The sequence below is a fragment of the Megascapheus bottae genome, chromosome 24 (assembly GCF_031878675.1).
Source record: "Megascapheus bottae isolate mThoBot1 chromosome 24, mThoBot2.hap1, whole genome shotgun sequence".
In the NCBI taxonomy this organism is placed as follows: Eukaryota; Metazoa; Chordata; class Mammalia; order Rodentia; family Geomyidae; genus Megascapheus; species Megascapheus bottae.
This window is the reverse complement of record NC_143532.1, coordinates 8,465,615-8,489,747: the sequence shown is the minus strand read 5'-3', so window position 1 is coordinate 8,489,747 and position 24,133 is coordinate 8,465,615. Positions and strand designations below refer to the sequence as shown.

At 43.1% G+C, this 24,133-nt stretch overlaps 2 protein-coding genes across 4 annotated transcripts in view; both read left to right on the top strand.

The window, feature by feature from the left end:
• The window catches only part of Hydin (HYDIN axonemal central pair apparatus protein), a 248,285-nt gene extending 237,320 nt beyond the window's left edge, over positions 1-10,965 (top strand). For both annotated transcript variants that reach the window (XM_090357298.1, XM_090357297.1), the window contains 7 exons: positions 374-593; positions 1,714-1,926; positions 3,046-3,209; positions 4,008-4,158; positions 5,045-5,275; positions 7,821-8,045; positions 10,381-10,965. In XM_090357298.1, coding sequence (XP_090213424.1) covers positions 374-593; positions 1,714-1,926; positions 3,046-3,209; positions 4,008-4,158; positions 5,045-5,275; positions 7,821-8,045; positions 10,381-10,863 — 1,687 coding nt within the window. In that variant the 3' untranslated portion in view covers positions 10,864-10,965. The remainder of the gene's footprint in view (positions 1-373; positions 594-1,713; positions 1,927-3,045; positions 3,210-4,007; positions 4,159-5,044; positions 5,276-7,820; positions 8,046-10,380) is intronic.
• Positions 10,966-14,250: 3,285 nt separating this feature from the next.
• Positions 14,251-24,133, top strand: part of Vac14 (VAC14 component of PIKFYVE complex) — an 88,226-nt gene continuing 78,343 nt past the window's right edge. For both annotated transcript variants that reach the window (XM_090357290.1, XM_090357289.1), the window contains exon 1: positions 14,251-14,658. In XM_090357290.1, the coding sequence (XP_090213416.1) occupies positions 14,555-14,658 (104 nt within the window). In that variant the 5' untranslated portion in view covers positions 14,251-14,554. The remainder of the gene's footprint in view (positions 14,659-24,133) is intronic.

Here is a 24,133-nt window from a genome sequence, read left to right as displayed (position 1 = left end):
TCTGGGTCCGAACACAGAGGCAGAGCAGGGAGTGATTGAGGCCATAGTCTCAGGAGCTTATCTTAACCCCTTGCTAGCTGTGTGATCCTGTAGACACCCGTATACAGGTCTGTGCACATTTCTCTGGTATGACATTCATGGGTAAGCAGACAGATACTCTCCACCCTGTCTCACCTCTGAGAGAGAGCCAAATCCCCTTACCCAGTGATCTTGGCCCTTGTCTCTAACTGCCTCCACTCTGTATAGTGTATCTTTCTCCTTCTAGGACCTAGAAACTATGTAGCTAAAAGCTCAGGCTAAGGCTTTTGTTTCCAATGGCATTGAACACAAATTTTAACAGCTGTCTTCCTTGTTGTCTTTTGTCTTGGAAAAGGTTTAAATGGGATATCAGAAAATGTAAGCCTCATTTCTCTATCAACCCTGACGAAGGTTACATTACTGCAGGCATGGAGGTTTCTTTCGAAGTAACCTACCACCCCACTGAGATAGGAAAGGAGAGTCTCTGTAAAAACCTGCTCTGCTTCATCCAGGGAGGCAATCCTCTGTACCTCACCCTATCTGGAATCTGTGTAGGACCACCTGCAGTAAAAGAGGTAAATATGTGTTGCCCGGTGAGGGACCATTGCAGAAATGAGTCCAGCAAGAGAAAGCCCTTGCCAGGGGTGGTAGCTCATGCCTGTTATCCTAGCTACTCAGGAAGCTGAGATCTGAGGATTGTGGTTCAAAGCCAGGGAACTAAAGTCCAAGAGATTCTTATCTCCAATTAACCACCAGAGGTAAAGAAAGCACAAGGACAGTGCCCAGGCCCAGAGTTCAAGCCCCAGAACTGGCAAAGAAAAAAATCACTACCAATTAACCACCAGAAAACCAGAAATGGAGGGAGAAAAAGAGAGAGAGAGAGAGAGAGAGAGAGAGAGAGAGAGAGAGAGAGAGAGAGAGAGAGAGAGATAAAGCACTCACCGGAGCACACATCAGACTTTCTGACTGACTCCCTCCACCAAAGAGAATTAGTATTCTTGTCTTCATTTAGCTAATTCCTGTTCTTTCTTCAACTCTCAACTCAGCCATTACATTCTCAAGGAAGGTTGCCTTCATTGACATGCCTTCTGGATCCAATTCTGTTGTAAGACCTATGAATCTTCTTAACTACAAAAATGACACCTATCTTCCACTATAATTGTGTTACTTAAAGATCTTTCCATGGACAGGAGCATTCAGCACGCTCATCCAAATTGTATGAGCAAGAGCAAATACTTTGATTTTTCTTGGGCAAACATTTGATGGTGATTGCTGGACCACAGGATATGTCTTCTTGAGAAATTATGTCCTTTTACAACCTTTCCAAAAACACCTGAGAGTTCTGCTTGTTCTATATCCTTGCCAATACTTTATATAGTTGATATTTTAAATTTTTGGCCATTACAGCAGGCATGCAGTAATATCTCATTGATGTTCTGGATATCCACTTTCCTAATGATTAATAATGTGGAACATATAAAGTATTCCTTTGCTGTCAGTATATCTTCATTGAAATGTCTGTTTTCCCAATTAATATTTGTTGAATTAATGAACAAAAAGGAAAGTTACCAACATAAACTCACTCTGGAAAGCACTATTAAAATTGGTCTTCTCTCATATACATGCTATGCCTCTGGCCCCTGAAGACAAGTCAGGGGAAGTGCCATAAAAGGTAATGTGTCAACTTTCTTCTAGGTTGTGAATTTTACCTGCCAAGTCCGCTCCAAACACACACAAACCATCATGTTGTCAAACCGCACAAACCAGACCTGGAATCTGCACCCCATCTTTGAAGGCGAGCATTGGGAAGGGCCTGAGTTCATCACTCTGGAAGCTCATCAGCAAAACAAACCCTATGAGATCACATACAGGCCCCGAAGCATGAACATGGAGAATCGCAAGCACCAGGTGGGCTGAGGCCTTGCATTGGATTCCCGGCATAGTTAAAGGAAGGAGCAGTGAGCTCAGAACTCAGAGAATGTTAGGAAAGAAGAAGAAGGGGGTACCAGATGGTGATGGAATAGTGTGGAGATGGTATAGTTGCTAAAGATCTGGCTTTCCAACTGGATACTGGTTTCTCCTATCTATAATCCTAACTACTCAGGAGGCTAAGATCTGAGAACTGTGAGTCAGAGCCATCCCAAGCAGAAAAATCCTTGAGAATTAATGAACAGAAGGCTAGAGCTAGCAGTATGGCTCAAGTGGTAAACCATCAGCCATGAGCAGAAAAAGACTGAATGAGAGTGCAAGGCCCTGTGGTCAAGCCCCAGTATTGGCACTAAATAAATTAATCAAATAATTGGCTTCTGTTCTTGCCCATGTATCATGTGTAGATGAGTCTTATAAAAGCCAAAAGCTCTGTTTCAAAATCAAGTCCTCCACTAAGCTTCAAACAATTAGCTTTTAATGTAATTGCAAAAATAGCCTGGTTGTTGAAAAATCAGAAAAGAAAAGCGGCAGCAATATTCTTTTTACTAGCAACTCTTACCCAGGGTGAGCCATCACTATGGTCTTAGCACACCATTCCTGTATTCAACTTCTTTTCACTTTACATTCTGTCGTTTTCCCTTACCTGGGTAGCTTTTGTGATAACTACTTTAACGATACCCCAAGATTTCCATAATTTTTAGCATTTTGCTGTTATTGAACAATTTATCTCTAAATTTTCATCAGTATTGTAAGTGGTTCTCCAAAAATTTGCCTCTGGAGGGATGTTTTTATTTAGTAGGTTTACTAGGTTCAAATACATGCAAACTTTCTTGTGGGGGAGGGAAGGATCTTGCTGTATAACCAGATTTGCCTTGAACTTGTAATCCTCCTGTTCAGCTTCTCAAATGCTGGGATTGGAAGTGGGTACCACCCTACCGAGCCATACAAATACTTTTAGAGCATGTTGACAAGCTGCTTTCTAAAAGTGTTATGCTTACTTGCAGAGGCTCCATTAATCTTATATCCCCACCACACCCAATGGGTGCCCAATAAAGGGACCCTGTGTTTAATTCTGCTCACCTTTCTTCTTCTCCTAAGGGTACCCTCTTCTTCCCCCTCCCAGATGGGACGGGCTGGCTGTATGCTTTGCATGGAACTGCCGAACTCCCCAAAGCTGTAGCCAATATCTCCCGAGAGGTGCCATGTAAAACACCCTACACAGAGCTCCTGTCCATCACCAACTGGTTGAACAAGACCCAGAGGTAAGAGAATGAGACAAAGGATCCAATTAAGGAGATGGAGGAACAAGCCCCACCACCCATCTTGGTACTCATAGATAATGATGAAGGTGCTCAGGAAGTCAAGAGGCAATGTTCTCTAATGTGCCAGGTATTTCCTGAGTGTCTGGCTCCTCCTGTATAGGGATAGTTCTTCTAAATCCACTAGGAAAAATGTTAGCACAAAATAAATGTCAGTAAGTGTTAGCTGTTATTGACACAATGAGGGGTCATCTTTGTTATTAGTGAGTACTCTGGTTTATTACCTAGACTACTAGCCAAAGAAGAAAGATTGGATCTTCCTTCTTTGTAGAAGTAGAATGGAATTTGGGGGCTAGAGAAGTTACAGGCGACCAACCTGGTCCTTTCCTTTCATAGAGAGCTCAAGACTAGGAGGAAAGTTATAGTTGACTAAAAGCTACCTGTTTAGAATAGGGGTTAGAGACACAGAACTAACTTTTAATCCCAGTTTTGCCAATAACTATCATGTGACCTGATCATGTTAACTTCCTTCTTTGGCTATTTCCTCACTGGTAAAATGCAAACATTAGTGATCTGAACCTCCTGTAGACATATTGATGATTTTCTGTAGCGTATTCACAGCACTTAGCTATGTAAATGGTGAATAAATTGCACCTGCTGTTATTGTTAGTGGCAGAATGAAGACTAGAAGCACACACTTTCCATAAAATCATGAATAAACACAGTATCATTCCTCTTCTCTTTGGACAAACAGTCTCATTGGCTCTCTCATCTCTCTCTGTGCTCTTGTGCTGCCCCAAGATTCCGGGTCATTGTGGAAATGGTAAAACCAGAAAAACCAGACCTAAGCGTCACTATAAAGGGCCTGGATTACATTGATGTGCTGTCTGGCTCCAAGAAAGACTACAAACTGAACTTCTTTTCCCACAAGGAAGGACTGTACACTGCAAAGGTATCTCCATGTCAAGGGCACCATGTAGAAAGCCTGAAAGTTTTTCCCTGGAGTGTCCTTAGTGCTAGGGAGTAGCAGATGTCTCCCCAGTCACTGTTCCAAGACAACATGGGATGTTTCATCCATGAGCCCAGCACATTCATTTGTTTGGCAAATATCTATTGAATGCATGTGTCATGATCTCTACTAAGTTTTGCTAACATGGCAGTGGCCAAAACAGTCAGACTATTCTTGTGGAACATACAGCCTAGTAGGGGTACTACTGCATTGTGAATGTATAATTTAAAAATGAGATAGGCAAGGGCTCTGAAGAAAAGGAGCATGTATGGATCTGTAGATCATGGGGAGAGGATGGAGCTGAAGATAGATGATAGACTCATCCAAGCTCATGGCACTGTCTTTATTATTTTTGCTTAAGGCTAGCCTTCCACAACTTGAGTCATTCTTCTTCTGACTTTTTGCTGGTTAATTGAAGATAAGAGTCTCACAGACTTTCTTGCCTGGGCTGGCTTTGAGCCATAATCCTCAAATCTCAACCTCCTAAATAACTAGGATTATAGGCATGAGCCACAAGCACCAAACTCACCTTGAATTTCTTTAAGACTTGCTGGATCTACAGATCTGAGAATGTGTGGATAATGTCCCAAGCTGCTCCAGCTTCTTAGAAGAAGTCAACCTAGGCTCCTTAATCATCTCTTAACTGGAAGGAGCGAGGCTGGAATGCCTGAAGAGAAAAGCTGGCTGGCAAGGATCAAGCAGGCTGCCTTTGCTTCCTGGGCCTATTTAGGCAAGGCTAACCGAAAACAGGGTTCCCTGAGCAAAGGTAGGAGACCCCTAGCCAACTCTTCTTCTGTCCTAACTCATCCCATTTTCCTTGTGAATGCAGGTGATCTTCCGGAATGAAATGACCAACGAGTTCTTATTCTACATGGTGAGTTTTAGAGTCATCCCTTCCGGCACCATCAAAACCATCGAGATGACCAGCCCCATCCGCCAGAGCACATCAGCCACCATAAAGCTGGAGAATCCCTTGCCTTACTCAGTGACCTTCTCCACGGATTGCAGGGTGCCTGACATCAGCCTGCCCACCCAGCTTATTGTCCCTGCCAACTCTGAGGTATGGCTCCGGTGGTCAGAGTTCCCTGACAGATGCTTCTGCTCATTGTACCTCAGGGTCTACATCCATTGGGGAGAGGCCAGCCCTGGCAGTGGTCAGGAAGGGAGAGACAATTATTCTCTTCCTCTACTGTCAAACTCCTCACACAAAGTACTATAGAGTACTAGCCCCTAGCTTGGGTTTATACTAGTAAAATGAGCTTTTATTTTTATGGTCCTAGGACTTGAACTCAGGGCCTGGGCACTGCCCCTGAGCTATTTTGCTCAAAGCTATCACTCTAAAACTTGAACCACAATACCACTTCCAGTTCTTTACTGGTTAATTGGAGATAAAAGTCTCACAGGGACTTTTCTGCCAGTGCTGTCCTCAAACCATACTCCTCAGATCTCAGCCTCCTGAGTAGCTATTATTCAGGCATGAGCCATTGACACCCAGCTTATTTTTATTTTTTCTAATTACAAAAGAAGTATAGGACCAGGGATATAGCTAGTGGTAGAGTACTTGCCTGACATACGTGGGATCCTGGATTCGCGTCCCAGAATTTCACACACACACACACACACACACACACACACACACACACACAGAGTAGCCTAGATAAACGTAGTGAAAAGAAAGCAAGGCCAGGAGCCCGTGGCTCACTTCTGTCATTCTAGCTACATGAAGGCTAAGATCAGGAGGACTGTAGTTCCAGAAGAGCCCAGGGAAGGAAAGTCTGCAAGATTAAATATGGTATGGCACACCTGTCATCCCACTCTAGAACGGTTAGTAATTTTCCTTCATAGTTATAGGATTGTCTAGATTTTCTGAATCTTCTTATAGTTGGTACTGTTTATTTGTCTATTTGCCCACTCATCTAGGTTGAGGTTCTGGTAAAATCATCTAAAATTTTTTATTTTGTCTTTTCTTTTTTGGTACTAAGGATCAAACCAGGACACTAGGCAAGCACTTTGCCACTGAGCTACATCCCAGTCCAAAATCATCTAAAATTTTGTATTATATTCTTTTCTGTTAAACATCTATGACATTTCCAGGCACCAGTGGCTCACTCATGCAATCCTAGCTACTCAGGAAGCTGACATCTGAGGATTGCAGTACAAAGCCAGCCCAGGCACAAAAGTCTGTGAGACTTTTATCTCCAATTAACCACCAGAAAACCAGAAGCAGCTCTGTGGCTCAAGTAATAGAGCACTAGCTTTGAGCTAAGGAGCACCCAGGCCCAGAGTTCTAGCCCCATTACCCCCCCAAAAAAATCTATGACATTAGTGATATTCTCTTTTTATTCAGATACGATACCTGCAGTAAGAACTAGTTATATACTTACTCATGGTAAGACAAAATTCCAGCCTTACAGAAGTATATAAAATTGAAAACTAAACTCCCAAATTCCATTTCCCCTACTCTGACATAACTACCAGTAACAATTTGGTAATATGTCTTTGCAGTCTCCTTTCTATATATTGATAGATTTATTTTCCACACACAAAAAAAATGAACTTATTGGGCTGAAATATGGCTCAGTGGTAAAGCACTTGCCTAGCAAGTGCAACCTGGTAGGTTCTATCCCCAGTACCAAAAAAGAAAAGACAAAAAAGTAAGCTAGGGCTGAGAATATGGCATAGTGGTAGCATGCATGAAGCTCTGAGTTTGATTTGGTACCACATACACAGAAAAAGCCAGAAGTAGCAAGGTGGCTCAAGTGGTAGAGTGCTACCCTTGAGAAAGCCCAAGAACAGTGCCCAGGCCTTGAGTTCAAGCCCCAGATATAGAAAAAATGAGCTTGTAATTCATGTACATTTTTGGAATTTCCTTTTTCTCTCTAGCAATATCTATACCTTTCATTGCAATGTTTACAGCTCCACTTCCTGCTTTTTTGTAGCTACATAATATTCCACCAAAGAAGGAAACCTGCATTAATAAGGAGCATTAGTGCAAGTTTTACTTCATATATTATTGATTTCACATATTTTATTGAATTTGGCTAGCATTTTGAGGGTAGTATTGAAGTTTGAACTAATAGCCTCTCAATTGTGGGACAAACATTCTACCCCTGAGCCTCAGCTTCAGTACATACTTTTTATTTGCTACCAATGGTATACTTGAATCATTCTCCCTGTTTGCCACCACAGGCCATATTGTAGTCCTTCTTTTGTTTTGTAATGGGCAATAATGAAGGAAGGAAAAAGATTCCCTCAAATAACCTGTTCTAAAATTGGCTCTGAGCAAAGAAGGAGTTCCTTACTCTTCCTACTAAAACCATTGTTACCATAAATTTTCTTCTTTAGAGAGGATCCAATACCTATTTCTCTGATTCAAAGAGATTCCAGACACAGGAATACTTTAACATAGAGAATGCTAGAAGGGGTGCAGTAGAGGGAGAGTGAAATGGCTCGGACAGGGGTCCTCTAGCTTAGGATCTATATGAGTGTTTATACCTGATCACCCAAGCCTGTCACTAACATGCTATGAGGCCTTGAGTAGGTCACTGTGTGAGCAGGAGATGGTCAGACATCCAACATGACCAGAGCCTCATTTTCTCTCCCAGGGTATATTCTCATTTGAATTCCAGCCCCTGAAAGCTGGAGACACGTATGGAAAACTTACTTTGCACAACAGCGATTTGGGTTCCTACCAGTATGAGCTTGCTTTGAAGGCCTTGCCAGCAGTTCCTGAGAAGCCTGTCCACTTCCAGACAGTTCTTGGAAGCAGCCAAAGTGTTTTTGCCAAGTTCACCAATTACACACGGCAGAAGACAGAATACTACTGCAAGGTAAGCAGACCCTTCCCTTGCCAGAAGTATGGTTTCAAAAATAGAGAGCTGGGCACAGGTAGCTCATGCCTGCAATCCTAGTTATTCAAGGGGTCAGATCTGAAGATCATGGTTTGAAGCCAGTCTGGGCAGAAAAGACTCCGTGAGACTCTTCTAATTAACCACTCAAAAACTGGAAGGGAGTTGTGGCTCTAAGTGGTAGAGCCTAGCCTTGTACAACAAAAGCTCAGGGACAGTGCCCAGGCCTGAAATTCAAGACCTACAACTGATATAATAATAACAATAAAAATGATAATGAGTGGGTGACCTATGAGATTGCAGAAAGATGAACCACAGAGAATACAGTGATTTCACTGTCATAATGAACCTTTTTGTAGGCCTGTTTCTAGCCTAGAAACTTCCAACTACCAAGCCTGGATTTTCCTTACCGAGTCTTATTTTCTCAAGCTGGGCTGGGGTGGGAATTTTGATTCCTTCCTACATCACACTTGGGAGGAACCAGTAAAAGACAATATTACTTGGTGGTCATGAATCATAGTTTTAGTTTTACCACTTATCATATGAGTGGCTTCACTCTCTAAGCTATAAATGAAAGAAAGAGCCCCGTCTTAGTCCATTTTCTGTTGGTGCAAGTGTATACTACTATCTGGATAATTTATCAAGAATAAAGGTTTATTCAGCTCACATTTTCAGAAGCTGTGTTGTCTAGAGTTGAGAGGATATATCTGGTAGGGGTCTCCTGCTCTTGAGAGTCCCCAAATAGTTCAGGCTATTACATGACAGGAGGGGTATAGATGAGGTAGAAAGCCAAACTGGTTTGATAACTAGCAAAGCTAAACCCTTAGCCTACTAATCCACTAGTCCATGAAGGGATTAACGCATTCATGAGGGCTGCCTTTATGACCCAGTAACCTCTTACAGGTCCCACCAGATTCCACATTTTAAGCCCTGACAGTGAGAATTAAATTTCAATGTGAATGTTGATGAGGACATTCCAACTGCAGCTAGCAACTCTCAACCTCATGGGACTTTCCAAATGTATATAAAACATTTTTGCAGTCCTGGGGCTTGAACCTAGAGCCCAGGCACTGTCGTTGAGCTTTCTCAAGGCTAGCACTCTACCCTTGAGTCACAGCACCACTTCCAGCTTTTCCTGTGTATATGGTACCAAGGAATCAAACCCAGAGCTTTGTGCATGCTAGGCAAGCATTCTACCATGAGGCCACACTCCCAGCCCTAAAGCTTTATTTCATGAGCACATATGGCTATAGTATGTGCACTAGTAATAAATTAGCTATGACATCAGCTGGGATATAGCTTTAACTACTAAAACAAAAGCCACTAGGAAAATCAAGGTAGAAACTTATTCCTTCCTCCTACAGACAACAATGTAGACACTTGCAGTGTGAGCTGACACAGCAGCTCCATTGCATCAGGTACCCAGACTCCTGTCCTGGTATTCTCTCCTCTACAGAGAGTTGTTTTGGCCCACATGGGCCAACATGACTTGCCAGGGAAGCTGTGTCTCTTAGCCAGAGAACGAGTTAGACACATCACTTTTCTGGCTATTTCATTGAATCAACCAAACTTCACAGGACATGCCTATCAACAAGAGGAACTAGGAAAAGTAGCTTTTAAAGTGGATCACCATGTGTCTAGCAAAAATTAGAGGTGCTGTGGCTATTAGCAGCCAGGTGAGATAGTCTTCTCAACTGTCAAGTCATTCAAAAGAGGCTGAGTTGTAGTGGAGTGACAAGCCTGAGAGCTCAGTAGCTAGAAAAAACAAAAATTCCATTCCTGCTGGTGCTAGCTATCCACTAGAGAATCCCTAGGGGACTCTGGTCCTCACAGTCACTTAGTAATGCAGGTGAAGAAAAACTGCCATCACAAAAAATTCCTGTCACAGCACCAGAGGGGTGAAAAGCCCCTGTTGGGACTTGAACAGGCAATTCAGTGTCTAGAAGAGAAGTGATATCTTTCACTTTTCACAGCTAATATGTAGAACTAGTTCTGACTCTTCATAAGGAGCCAGAATGTTCTATCCTCCCCGTGCAAAAAGGGAAAGGAGAACCATACGTGCAGGAGCAGCCCTGATATCTGCCCAGCACAAGATGTAGTGTGTGTCTCTGCCTCCACTTCTCAGTAGCAAAGCTGGGATAATAATGAATAATACCAACCCTGCAAGATGTGTAAGTTATAAAAATGACCCAACTTTATAGCCTTCCCCAACTCACACAACCATAAGTTACTGCATGACCAGGGTCAGAAGAACTGGGGTGGACGTGGATGCTCTTTAGAATCCTATGTGAGTAAAGTTCACTTTCTCTCTTTTCAGACAGACAGTCCAGACTTCCACACAGAAAGAGTCATTAACGCAGCCCCAGGTTCCCAGGGTGGCACTGAAGTCAGCGTGGAAGTCTTCTTTGAACCCAGCCACTTGGGTGAGACCAAGGGCTTCCTGATCCTGTCATCAGTTATAGGTGGCGAGTATACCATACCTCTCTTTGGAGTAGCTCTGCCCCCCAAGCCTCAGGGCCCCTTCATGATACGAGCTGGGTACAACATAGTGATCCCCTTCAAGAATGTCTTCCTGCATACAGTGAACTTCTCCTTCATTGTGGAGAATCCAGCCTTTGGCATCCGTGCTGCAGAATCTGTGCGGGCCAAGAAGATCAACAACATCACAGTCTACTTTGAGGGAAACCCCTCAGGAAGCAAAACGCCCATCACCACCAAACTAATTGTGATGTGTTCTCATGGGGAAGCCAGTGAAACTGGAATCAAATGGGTTTATTACCTGAAAGGGATCACCCCTTAGAGTATCCCCAAGATTACTGGGGTAACCTATGGAAACTAAAAGTTTCTGCCTGAGTCACATACACTGATATAGAAAAGAGAATAAAATAGTATTCTAAGTGGACTATTTTGTAATCGTTTAATTATAGGGACAGTTATTTCTGTATTGTATGTTAACCATTGCATGTATGAAATATATTCCATATTAAATCAGCACATTGAAAAAAACGATATACAGCAGATCTACAAGACACAACAATCTGTGAGACTATCTCCAATTAAATACTTAAAGACCGCAAGTGGAGGTATGCCTCAAGTGGAAAAGCACTGGCTCTGAATGAAAACACCAATGGACAATGCCAAGTCCTGAGTTCAAGCCCCAGAACTGGCACACACACATACCAAAAGATGGGATATCAGGATACACAGAAAACCATATGCAAGGTTCCCTAATTGTATCTGACAGAACTCCTACTAAGTGTGTTATACGAACTTCAACCACTGTCTTTTGGGGCATCATACCTCAAGTCAGAGGTTGTAACGATATTATGATATTGATGAGGACCTGCTAGCCTGCAAGAACAGGCACATGTGGGCTGCTTTATAACTTCAACCATGTTGCCCTAAAACTCCAGCTAAAAACACATTGCTGTTGGAGAAACTGCTTTGACTGGGGTACAATTTCTTACGATGTCATTAGCATCCTCTTACTACACGTTGTACAATGACTTCCACATTTGTTAATAGCTATAATAGCTGTTACAAAACTGTTACTAAATCAGTAATAACAACTACTACATAGATGCAGATGGCTTGTCACTATAAATGATGGTATGCATGCAACCAGACATATTAGTTGTCCACTAGACCAGAAAAGAGTGAGCATGGCAGAGCCAGTCAGACTATGAATGCGCTAGGAGCAGAGAGGGTGGAAGCATGTCAGCAGGCAAGGCTAGCTCTCGGGCTTTATTCTCAGGATCACTGCCAGTCTAATTATGCATAACTAACCTTAATCCGTTGGTATCTCCAAGATACCAGAGAAAAGGAATCAATTCTTTCTAGGAATGTCTGGCCTAAAGGAAGGACAAAGCACAGGTTTGGACTTGGAATAAGAAACTGGTTTCTTAGCAACCTGATCCTGAAAGTAATTTCAAGATAAAAGAGTTCCTTCTAGTTAAAAAAAAATCTGCACTGCTTCAGTTATTAAAAACCAGATCATATTATGACCCTTGGGAAATTCTATTCACCTTTAAGTAAAAGCCAAATCAGAAAGCAAAGAAACAGATGAAATAATTATATTAGATATGAATCCAGTGAAAGTAAGTACTCATTGAAGAAACTGAACCATATCATCCACACTGATTTTTATTGTTTGCATCAACCACCAAATCCTAAATACATAAACTCTGCAAGAAATTTACAAATGTCCTTGGCAGTACATGTTCAAGGTAAGAGGAGAAAACTACTAAGCAATATATTCTCGAGAGAGGAATCTGTATATTAGGAAGTTTTCATATTGTTGATGCACCTTCCTTCATCAAATAGATGAATTCATAGGGTTTTCTTGTGAATATGCCACCTGTAAGAAAGAAGACATTTTTATAATTTTCCCTAGATATAATTTCTCCACGATTTACTGAGTTTTTAATTGGTCCTATATTTGTTTTCTACATCTGTGTAGAAAATTAACCACTAACCTACCAGCTTCAAGCAACACAAATTTATCTCAGTTTCTATCAGGAATCCAGAATTGACTAAACTGGGTTCTCACTTCAGGGACCCACAAAGCTAAAATCAAGGACCAGCTGCATCCTTATTTGAAGGCTCCACTGTGGCAGGATCTGCTTCCAAGGTCTTCAGTGTGTTGGGGAAACCCATTTCCTTACTGCTGCAAGACTGAAATCCCCAGGTTCTTGTCAATTGATGACACAGGACTGCTCTCAGCAACTAGAGACTACTGTCCTTACCATCGTGTTCACAACATGAGTCTTTCACTCTTAAAGGTCAACAGGCGAACCCTCCCTCTCACATCAAATTTCTAACCAAGGATTTGTGTGATTAGGTCAGGTCCACCTATATAATCACCCCCTCTCTAACTCAACATCAATTGATTAGCAACTTTGATTACATCTGCAAAATGTAGTAGAATATATTATATTCTATAGCAGAATATAATATAGTTATGCGACTTTTTATTGCACTCATCAGAACCTGTTCACCTCAGCCGGGTGCAGTGACTCACCCCCGTAATCCTGGCCACTCAGGAGGCTGAGATCTGAGAATCGTGGTTCAAAGCCAGCCCAGGCACTAAAGAACGTGAGACTCTTATCTCCAATTAATCACTAGAAAACAGAAACTAGGGCTGTGAATCAAGGGGTAGGGCAGGAGCCTTGAGCTGAAGAGCTCAGAGACAGCTCCCAGGCCCAGAGTTCAAGCTCCACCACCCACTCAAAAAAGAAAAATATCACTTTCTGCCTTGCTCTAAAAATCATGTCCCCCACCCCACCCCAAACCGTGGGGGCAGAAGCTCTCTGACAGCCAGAAGGCCTTCGTTATAGATAACAGTCCAGATATTCTGAGTTCAGGTCTAGAGGATCCCACTGGAAAGTAGCTCCTCTGGTCCTTTCACAATAAATGGTGAAAGTTGCAGTTCTGTAGCAAAATCAAGAGAAACGACAATTTGTGGCAGTAGTTTGAAGATACAGTAACAGGGACATGTTCCAGAATTCTTCGTTGTAAATAAGACTTACCACAAGGGGCTAGACTACCATGGAGCTCAAATAATGATTAAATATGATTTTGGATACCTATTGACATTTGAACAATCTTGAAAATGGAGCATTGTTTTCAATTCATAGATAATGGAGACAGAATGAATATGGGATTATGAAATACAGATATCTAGAATGGATCCCCAAATTCCCCTCCCTATACATGTCCTGTGCAATACCCTCCCCTAGAGGTGAACAGGTTCTCTATTTATTTATTTATTTATTTTTGTGGGTCATTGGTAGGCTAGCGCTCTACCAATTTGATCAACATCGCTACTTCCGAATTTAAGATTTTTAAACTGAATTTATGTTTAGAAAATATTAAATAATACTAGTGGTTAGGATACAGAGAAAAATGACGGTGGGAACCATTTGCATATGCTCAAGTATATGCTGAGTTTGGCTCCGAGAACCCCTACGGTCCCACGAACATCTGCAGAAACCCACTACACTATGTAACAGACCTACAACACCTGGCTGGGATCCACATACCCAGAGGCTACCTGGAGCAGAGCGGAGTAGTGGGCGGGAAAGTGGGTGGAGCTTGATGGGTGTGTCCAATCCACCTGCGGCTTACATGTGGGGGCGTGGCTGGAGGTGGGCGGGTCCTCACAGCGGAAGGCGGAAGTTGTTGCAGAGTCATGTGACTCAGTAACATGGCGTCTGCCCAGTGAATGCTGCCGCTGCCGGTGCCGGGCGGGAGTTGGTCGCGTGAGCCGTTAGGCGGCTGAGGTCAGGAGTGAAAAAGCGGGATCCAGGCCCGAATTCTGAGACCGCGCGCGGTGGAAGCGGGGCGAGGCAGGCGGGCCCAGGGTGGCGTGGTCCATGACCCGGCGCCGGGGGCAGCACGGAGCCGCAGACTCCTCTGGCCCTGGCGCGGTCCCGGCTGCCGGGGGCTAAGGAGGAGTCGCGAGGCTCCGGGGCGTACCCCGAGTTGCCGCTATGAACCCCGAGAAGGACTTCGCGCCGCTTACTCCCAATATCGTGCGTGCCCTCAATGACAAGCTGTACGAGAAACGGAAGGTGGCAGCGCTGGAGATCGAGAAGTAAGACCTACTGGGGACCCCGCCCTGGATGCCCAGCTCCCCCCGGGGGTCGGGGCACTTCTCACGCCTTTCAGCTGTGCTAGTTCCGTGGTTTCAGCCCCCTAGCGCGATGCTTAAGAGCGGAAGATCTGCAGTCATAGTGCGTGTCCCAGCCTTCCTACTGGTTGGTTGTGATTTGGGCCAAGTTCTTTACCTCCTGAGGCTCCAAAGGGCTGCTGTAGTGAAAATGAAGTTGGTATACTGTGTGTGTGGTACCCAGCCCAGTGCCTGGCACTTCCTAAGTCCTCAGTGTGGCCTCCATCAAACCCAGCAGATCAGTGTGTGGCCTCGGATAGAAGTCACAAATGAAGAATTTGCTAGTGATGTTGACCTACTTGATACTTGGTTTCTTATCCAGCTTTGAGAAGTAAAAGGAACTGTGGCAAAGTAGAGAAATCAGGCCCAACCGGGCTCAAAAACCTCATGATCTTAAAGCTCAGAGAATTGCTGTGTGTTCTGTCATATCCTTCCTTGCAAGTGGAAGTAGGACTAGCTTGACCTTTTTTGTTTCTGCAGTACTATTTACATCTGTACGTAAATGTGAACTTATATTTTGCTGTTCAAATAGGGACTTTTCCTTCTATGTATGTGGTAGCAAGGAATCAAACCCAGGTCTTCCGGCATGATGGGCAAGCTCTCTACCACTAGGCCTCCGCTCCTGGGACTTTTTCTTTTTTCTGTATTGTCAGGATAATGTATAGAGAAGTTACAGTTACATTCATCAGGTAATGAATACGTCTCAAACCTTGATACCCTTTCTCAGGTTTTTGTCCCCCTTTCCCTCCTCCCACCCCCTCCCAATCTTGTTTTCCCCCTTCCCCTTCCCTATTTCAAATAAACAAATAAGGGTATATACAATATACCAGGTAACAAAGCAAGATACAGCAACCACATGAGATTAACCATAAGCGGAAAAAAAGAGAAATAACTTCATATAGTACATTAAGAACAACAATCACAAAGATAAACTCATTTCCATAACCTTGAGTTCATTTTGTTTATTGAGATCCTCTGCTAGGAGAGTCCTAGATGTGTACTAATTATTACAAATGAGGGAAGCCATGGAGCCTGTGCTCTTTTGGGTCAGCTTACTTCACTTAATATGATTTTTTTCCAAGTCTTTCCATTTCCTTACGAATGGATCAGTGTCATTCTTTCTGATGGCAGCTTAGAATTCCATTGTGTATAAGTATCACATCTTCTTGATCCATTCATCTACTAAATAGGGACTTTTTAGCTGGGATTTTTTAAATTTTACTTTTATGGGGGTTTTATTTGCACAGCCAAATCTTAGTGATAGAATCAGGAAGATAGGGGCTTTCAGAAGAATAGAAAGAAGGCACTGAAAGTGAACAAATTTTGAGGCTCCTGGCCAGAAAAAAAAATTGATTGTAGTTCTACCCTAATGGGGATAATGTGGTTATTTACATTTAAATTAGCCACGGTGGTTGCACATTTCTATAATTGCAGCACTCTGGAAGTTGTGGCAGAAGAATCTCCTGTTTATGCAGCCTGGAATGCATAGCGAGACACTTCCTCAAAAAAAATTTAAATTATTTAAAGTTTTCAGATTCCTCAGTCACATTATCCATAGTTATTTCTGTCATAGCACAGAGTTCTGTTGACATCCTGAATCTGTTCCATTATTTAACACTCAGTGTTTGACCTGGGGGCTTAACTTGGGATTTCTTAACCTCAGCACCGTTGACATTTTGGAACATATAATTCTTGGGTTTAGTGAACAGTTTTGCCTGTGCCTTACAAGATTTTTACTAGTATCTCTAACCTCCCACTAGATGCCATTAGCCCTCCATCAATTGTAACAACCCTAATTGTCGAAATTTCCAAATAGCCCATGAGAGGCAAAATTGTCTCAATTAAGAACAACAGCTGAAAGTGCTTTTGGTTTTAGTTTTCTCTTCAATTAAATTTTCATTCAGCTCTAATATTGTGTGTCCACTGTATCTGCTTCTCTGTTCAGGTACTACTTTCTCTTTTCATACAACTTTCTGTTTGTGTCCTGGCTGTCCAGTTTTATCAAGTCTCAATAAGAACTGCTATACTGAATAGAGGGACCCAGCTGGCACTGTATGTTAGTTAACTTTCCATTATGTATCAAATACCTAAGCTAATCAACTTAGAGAACGTTTATTGCAGCTTATAGTTTTAGGAGTTTCAGTATGTGGTTCAGTTCCAATTACTTTTTTTTTCTTTGTGCTAGTCCTGGGGTTTGAACTCAGAGTCTAGGTACCTACCATCCTTTTCACTTTTTCACTCAAGGCAAATGTTTTACCATTTGAGCTACAGCTTTACTTCTGGCTTTTTGGTAGTTACTTGGAGATTAGAGTATCATGGACTTTCCCTCCCTGGCTTGCTTCAGACCATAGTTCTCAAATCTCTGCCTCCTAAGTAGCTAGGATTAGAGGTGTGAGCCACCAGCACTTGGCTTCTCCATTGCTTTTGAGCCTTTGACAAGGCATTCTGTATGTGGTAAGGCAAAGCCAATCACTTTATGACCAAGTCTGGAAGGACTTCAAAGCCATACCCCCCTAATGACTGGATGATTTCCCAGAAGGCCTCACTTCTTAAAAGTTCCCACTACCTCTCAATAGTACCAAGCTGAGGGCTAATATTTTTAAAACATGGTCATTTGGGGGGACACTTAGGATCTAAGCAGTAGTGCACTACCATCCACTTTTGTCCTCAGAAATACCTGTTTTTGTCCTGATTTGAATTATCTGCTAGGTCCTTGAACAGAGTATTCATCTCAGCGTTATTCCTGCTTCCAACACAGCCTGTGCAAAGGGTCTCACCCTGCAAGTGGTTCTGTATGGGCTTTGTCCTTAATGGAGTACATTTTGTGTTCATCATTACCCTTGAGTTGTAGAATTCAGAGAAACTCCCCACCTAGATCTCTACTAGCCTTTGATCTCTCTAAGAACAGAAACCCTGTTTCTTTTTCCTCAGCACTTGACAGAGTGCCTCATGGCATTTGATGTATGCTATCCATATATAACATTTTTAATAGAGAAAATAATATTGAAGCCTAAGGACTTTGTTATTCAAACAGCAATATCAGGAGCCTGTTAGAAAGAGGTTCTAGCTTCACCCGAGCCAGATCTTCAGGATCAACATATGTACTTTAACAAGATCCCTGGCTAATTTTTTTTTTTTTAACCAGTCCTGGGCTTGAGCTCAGGGCCTGAGCACTGTCCTTGGACTTTCTCAAGGCTAGAGCTCTACCACTTGAGCCTCAGCACCACTTCCGGCTTTTTTGTATGTATGTGGTGCCGAGGAATCGAACTCGGGTCTTCATGCATGCTAGGCAAGCACTTTAACCACTAGGCCAAACTCCCGGCCCCAATTTTTTTTTTTTTTTGCCAGTCTTGTGGCTTGAACTCAGGGCCTGGGCGCTGTCCTTGAGCTCTCTCAAGGCTAGTGCTCTACCATTTGATTCAAAGCACCACTTCTGGCTTTTTTTTTTTTTTCTGTGTATGTGGTATCTGGGAATTGAAACCCAGGGCTTCATGCATGTTAGGCAAGCACTCTACCACTAGGCCGCTCTCCAGGCCCCCTCCGGTGATTATTGCACATCTTAAAGAGTTCTATTCGGCCAGGTGCTGGTGGCTTACACCTATAATCCTAGCTACTCAGGAAGCTGAGATCTGAGGATCACAATTTAAAGCCAGCATGGCCTGGAAAGTCTGTGAGATGCTTATCTCAACTAACCACCAGAAAATCAGAAGTGACACTGTGGCTCAAAGTGATAGAGAACGATCCTTGAACAAAAGAGCTCAGGTACAGCGCCTAGGCCCTAAGTTCAGTAACAACAACAAAACCAAAAAAAAAAAAAAAAAAAGGAGAAGAAAAAAAGAAAAACAAAAAAAAATCAGTTCTACACATAGAATATTGTATATTTGAATATAGGCTTCATATGGCTTGGTCAAATAATCCTCAACAAGATCTTTGCCAATGACCTGTCAAAGAAATGTCAGAATAGAGACAGTTGCTTGTGTAATTTACTTGAGTTAGCTCACATGCTTCAGAAATAAATGTGTTTAGTTCTGTACTTGGGTGCCCCTATTTCTTAGAAGGCCACATGGCAGAGTAATAGAGGAAAGGCCCTGAAGATACTGAAGAGTTGCTGTCTTCAGTATCTTCATATGTAAAGTATATCCATATGATTATTTAATCACTTGTGTTAATATTATAAAGTGCTTAGTACAATACCTGGCATGTTATAATTGTTATATAATACAGAGAGACAATTTTTCTAATTCTTTGTGATTGTCAGTCCTGTTTTGATCACTTTCTGGTTGGCAGAATAAAGGCCTCCTAAAGATGAGAATCTGTTATTGTTCTGAATCTGCTGCACCTCCTAGACCTCAACATCCATGCAGCCAGAATTCCACTCACATCATCTCAGAGATTGCTAGCTCTTGGAAGGAATTTGGAAAAGAAAGCCTGGCTGCCCATCAGGTTTGCCTTTGGCTTTTCCAAACCCATAGCCTTATCAGTCTGATCCCGGTGATCATGGTGGAGGGTAAGAAGGAATCCCTTCAGAGAAGAGCTCCAGAAAAGGGGATACTTATTCCCCAGGCAGAAGCAGCAGACACTGTTCACAGGAGGTGGAGATCTCAGGCTTCTCTGTATAGTCATGGTCTCTAGCTCAGTTTGCTCACTTCAGTGGAGAGGAAGGTGAAGGGGAATAATGCAAGTTGAGAGGTGTTAAGTATGCTTTGAGCCTTTCTCAAAAGCTCCTGCTAAGTGCACAGATGTGATTATAAATAGTCTGCCCAGGCTGTCATAACAAAATTGCACAGCCTGGATGGCTTCAGTAGCAGTTTCTCACAGTTCTGGACACTGGAAAACCCAAGATACAGGTACTGACAAAGTAGACTTGGATCAGAACCCCTTCGGTTGACTTGCAGGTAGCTGTTCTCACATGTTTACCACTTCTTTTGGTGGGGATGGTGTTCTGGTGTCTCTTTTTAAGTGCATTACTCCTATGAGATCAGAGGCTCCACTCTTGGGACCTTATTTAGCCTCTATTATTGTATAGGCTTTCTAAGCAAAACGTTCAGTTGGAGATTAGAGCTTCATTCAGCATCCTTACACACTGGACATGGTGGCACAGGCCTGTAATCCTAGCACTAAGGAAACAGAGGTAAGCACATCTTAAGTTCAAGGTTAGCCTGAGCTACATAGCAAGACCCTGTCTCGGGGGGGAAAAAAAAACAGGCAGAGAGGTGGCTGTAAATATAGCTCAATGATAAGTGAGAGGTCTTGGGTTAAGTTTAGCCCAAGAAGGGTGGGAAGGAGGCTTTCCATTACCTTGAATGGTTTTTCCTACCTGAAAAGGGAGGTATACATATAGTAAAAAGCAGTTTTATTCCTGAACAGCTTATAGTGATTTGAGCTACCACTTAAGAGTCCAGAGTCCATGTGCTTAGGTGACAGAGCCAGTACAACAGGTGCTATTCCAATGAATGGTTAAAGGGTGTTTTGTTACCATAACAAGCCTCCCAGATGCTGAAAACATAGAGAGGGATTCTAGTGTCCAACATCCAATGTCAGTGTTATGTGACTTTTGAGCCAAAGACTGGGAGAACTCTCTCTACCACCTTGTTCTAATGTGACGAAATAATTTCTCTATAAAGGCCAAGGTATTTAGGTTAAGAAACCTCAGGTTTTTTGGCCTCTCAATTTCAAGAATCATAGTTAGTGATCAGCCCTAATAAAAGGTCGGTAAGACCCTGCCTCTCCTCTCGCAGAAAGTAGATGTGGAGGTGAAACACTAGTAGGCCCTTTGGTTCTGTGGTTGTCTCCTACACCAGTGTGTGGTGGGCCCTGTGGAAGCAGGGTCCTCTCTGCCTCTTGTCTGTTCACTGGGCAGTTGGTCATGTCATTGAGTTTCATCCCAGTCACACCCATCTCAAGTTCATGATCTTGTCTCAATTTTAAGTACCAAAAAGCAGCAAAGGTAGGTGCTTAAGAGCCACTAGAAGGTGGAGGATCAAAGCTCTGAGTAATGCCTCTGTGCCTTGCCAGGACTAATGGGATTCCTTTGTCTGAGATCAAAGATGGAATAAAGCTTTCCATTTGACCTGGTTTGGAGTCAGCCAGCTGGGGGGGGGGGGTGAGACACAATTATTGAATGTTGAGGTAGTTTATGAAGTTTACCAGCAGTGGGACCCTCAACAAGTGGTTTAATCCAGGGGTCAGAGACTGGGAGCCTGGGGCTGTGGCCTGCCTGTGCACATTCGTTTGACCTGTATCACAGAGCAGTTTAAATTGAGAAACTTCACAATGAAATTTGGATTTCTGGCTTCCCATAAGGAATTGGTTGCTATGGCTGTGGAGCTGACATGGACAGCTGGTCCCCCCCTCATCTTCTTTGGCCTGACCCTCATGAGCATGTACATTTGTGATTCTGGCTTAACCTCTCTGTGCCTCCATTTTTCTTTTTTTTTTTCCATATTGTTTTATTGTAATTAGTAAAAGGGTTACATGATATTTGCCAGATAGAAGGTGCATTAATTCACATACATTGATACCCTTTCACATGTCTTGGTACCCATTACCCTCCACCTCCCCCCCACCCCCGTCTTGGTTTTCCCCCCTTCCCTATCAAATTTCAAATATCCAAATACAAATAAATTCAATATATCCGATAACAAAGTGAGATACTATACCAATATGAGATAACCAAGGGACAGCAAAGGAGATGAGAGACAACATAGTACATTAAGGACAACAATCATTCATTATATGGCTTTTGTTTCAATATCCTGGAGGTCCTTTCAATTATGCGCCTCCATTTTTCTATCTTCTAAAATATGTGCCTTCAAAACATTGTGCTGAAAGAATCCAATCAGGCACAAAGCCATTGTTTCGTGACTCCATTTATAACAGATGTTCCCAAAAGACAAGAAGGAGGTTAGTGGTTGCCTGGGCTGAAGGGAAGGGGTGTGGGATTGGGGTGTGGAAGTAGGGGTACAGAATTCCCTTGCAGAATGACAAAAATGTCCTCAAATTGGTTGTGGTAATGGCTGCACAACTTTGTGAACATACCCACCACAACTAAATTGTCACTTTAAATAATAAATTTATGGAGTATGAATTATAGCTTCGTTTTGAAGAGCGTCAGTAGTGTGTTACAGTATGAGGGAAATCTTTTGAAGTGGTCACAATTACTGTCACCTGAGTTCAAGACATGCCTCTTGCTCTGACTGTGACTTTTCTCCTCCGTTAGTCTTGTCCAATAGGTGTTCACTTGGTCTGTGTTTTGTCAGTTAAGTCTCGGCCTTTTTATGTCTTTGGCCTGTCCCAGAGGCACATGTTCACTTTTCCCATTCAATTATTTGGAGACTGGTGAGCAAGTGGAAACCAAATTACTGCACTACTCAGCGAAGCAGATGGAGATGTTTACCCAGATTCTCTTTGGGAAATTGCTGCCTGAATATGCCATCTGAATACATATGTCACATAGAAAATGTGTCACACACGGAGTTGAGACAGATAATTGGACTTGGCAGGGGATTCAAAAAAGAAAAGAAAGACACAACCCAACTCCATGCTGGAGGTTTCACCACACAGGAATAAGTGTCAACTCTAGGATTTATCTTTGTATCCTCCTCAGAGCCAGAAGAGTCAGAGGCTCAGTCAAGATTTATTAAATGAATGGGGTCTAGATAGTGTATACAGATCTCCATTTGTCTGTTTGGTTCTGACGTTGCTCCCTGCTTTTGATATTCTTCAAAGGAATTGAGTTGAATATTAGTCTTTGAGTGCACACAGTGCAGAACACCAAGAATGGTGCATTAGCTTGTTCTCAGAAAACAGTATGAAGTCCTTGTGGATATCAGTGATCCTATCTTAGGGCTGAGGATGTCTCCGCTAAACACATGGGAATCTGAATGTCGTGGCTTGAAACCTCTGCCGCCTAAGACAGAGGAGGAGGTAGTGGGGCATCTCCAAGGGCAAAGGGGATTGCTGTTCAGTGCCGTAATAAATGTAAACGGAGTTCAGTGCAACAAAAAGTGTACAAGTGTATGACTCACTGCTCCTTGGGAGGGAGGAAGTATAACAGATAAGATTTCAGCCTTGGGATCAGAAAAGCCTACAGCTGACCAGTAGTTGTACAGAGTCTCTGCAACTGGCCAGGTGTTGTAGGATGATTGGTTTTTTTTTTTTTCAGACCCACCATCCACAAGTTGTATGTCTTGGGTATGCTTGTTTCTTCATCATCTCAGAGCACCAATTTTTCCCACCCATAAATGGGTTTATAGTGTCTACTCGGGTTGCTTGTTTCCAGGTGTAAACTAGATCCATGCCTGTAAAGCACCCAGCGCATTGCCTGGTTACTCATTTCCTGCCTTCTCCTGAGCTTCATCCAGAGCACCTCAAGTTGTAGAGGGATGCTTAGAGGTGTCTCAGTATTAAACAGCAGGAGAAACATATGGAGAAAGTGGTGTGTCTGGGTCCAGAGAGCCTTTCTTTTGCACGTTTGCATGGAGGGGAGTGGGGGGAGGGTAGCATGTGTGGCAGGAGTTGGGAGAGACTGTGGCAGCTGAAAGGACTAGGCTGTGTGGATTCACGGAATTCAGACCCTCTCTGACCATAGGAAAGGGACTTGGTTTCTCTGGGACTGTTTCAGATGTGGAAGGTAGAAGTTATAGGTGTGGAAGGAGATTGTCCTGAGAAAGAACCACCCCCTGAAATCTTCAGGCAGCTCCTAGCTGTGTGGTGCAAAGTGACCTCTAGCCGATGACAGTTCAGGTAGAGCCTACCCTGCCCGCGGCTCCTTTTCTTAGAGGGAGCATCTGTGTAATACATTCATGCTCGCCCGATTTGGGGCTCGTGTCTTTTAGGCCCAGATGTTTCTGTCCTCCTGTGACCCTGATGGCCAGTTGAAAATGGAAGCTCTGAGCCATTGCTAGAGGACCACCTCCTTGAAAAGATTTTTCAGTGCTTTTATGGAGAAACTAGACACACGGATTCTCCTTTTTGGTGAATAGAACTGTAAAGCTCAAGACCTTTGTGTCAATGAAAGGCCCCAGGGATTTGTGGTCATGAGAGTTTCTATGCTATTAACTTCAAAAGGAGGTGGGCTTCAAGACCCCCCACTGGCTCCCAAGCCATAGATGAAAGCAGAGACAATGTAGAGTCTGAAGAGAGACTGTGCCAGCTGCTAAACTTCACTTGCACTGCTTCCCTACCTGTACCTTCCCAGTGAAGAGCCTAGCTGGCTGGAGCAGAGTTTTGAAGCTTTGAAACCCCGTGCAAGGAGGCAGCATGCCTGCTGCTCAGCAGGCACACTTGAGGTCACGTCCTGTCCTGTCTTTCCCCAGCCACCAGCCACAGCTGAGGTAGTCTGGGCCCTTCCCAGCATGCACTTCGAGACCCCAGCCTAAGACTGCCCAGATTTGCCTGA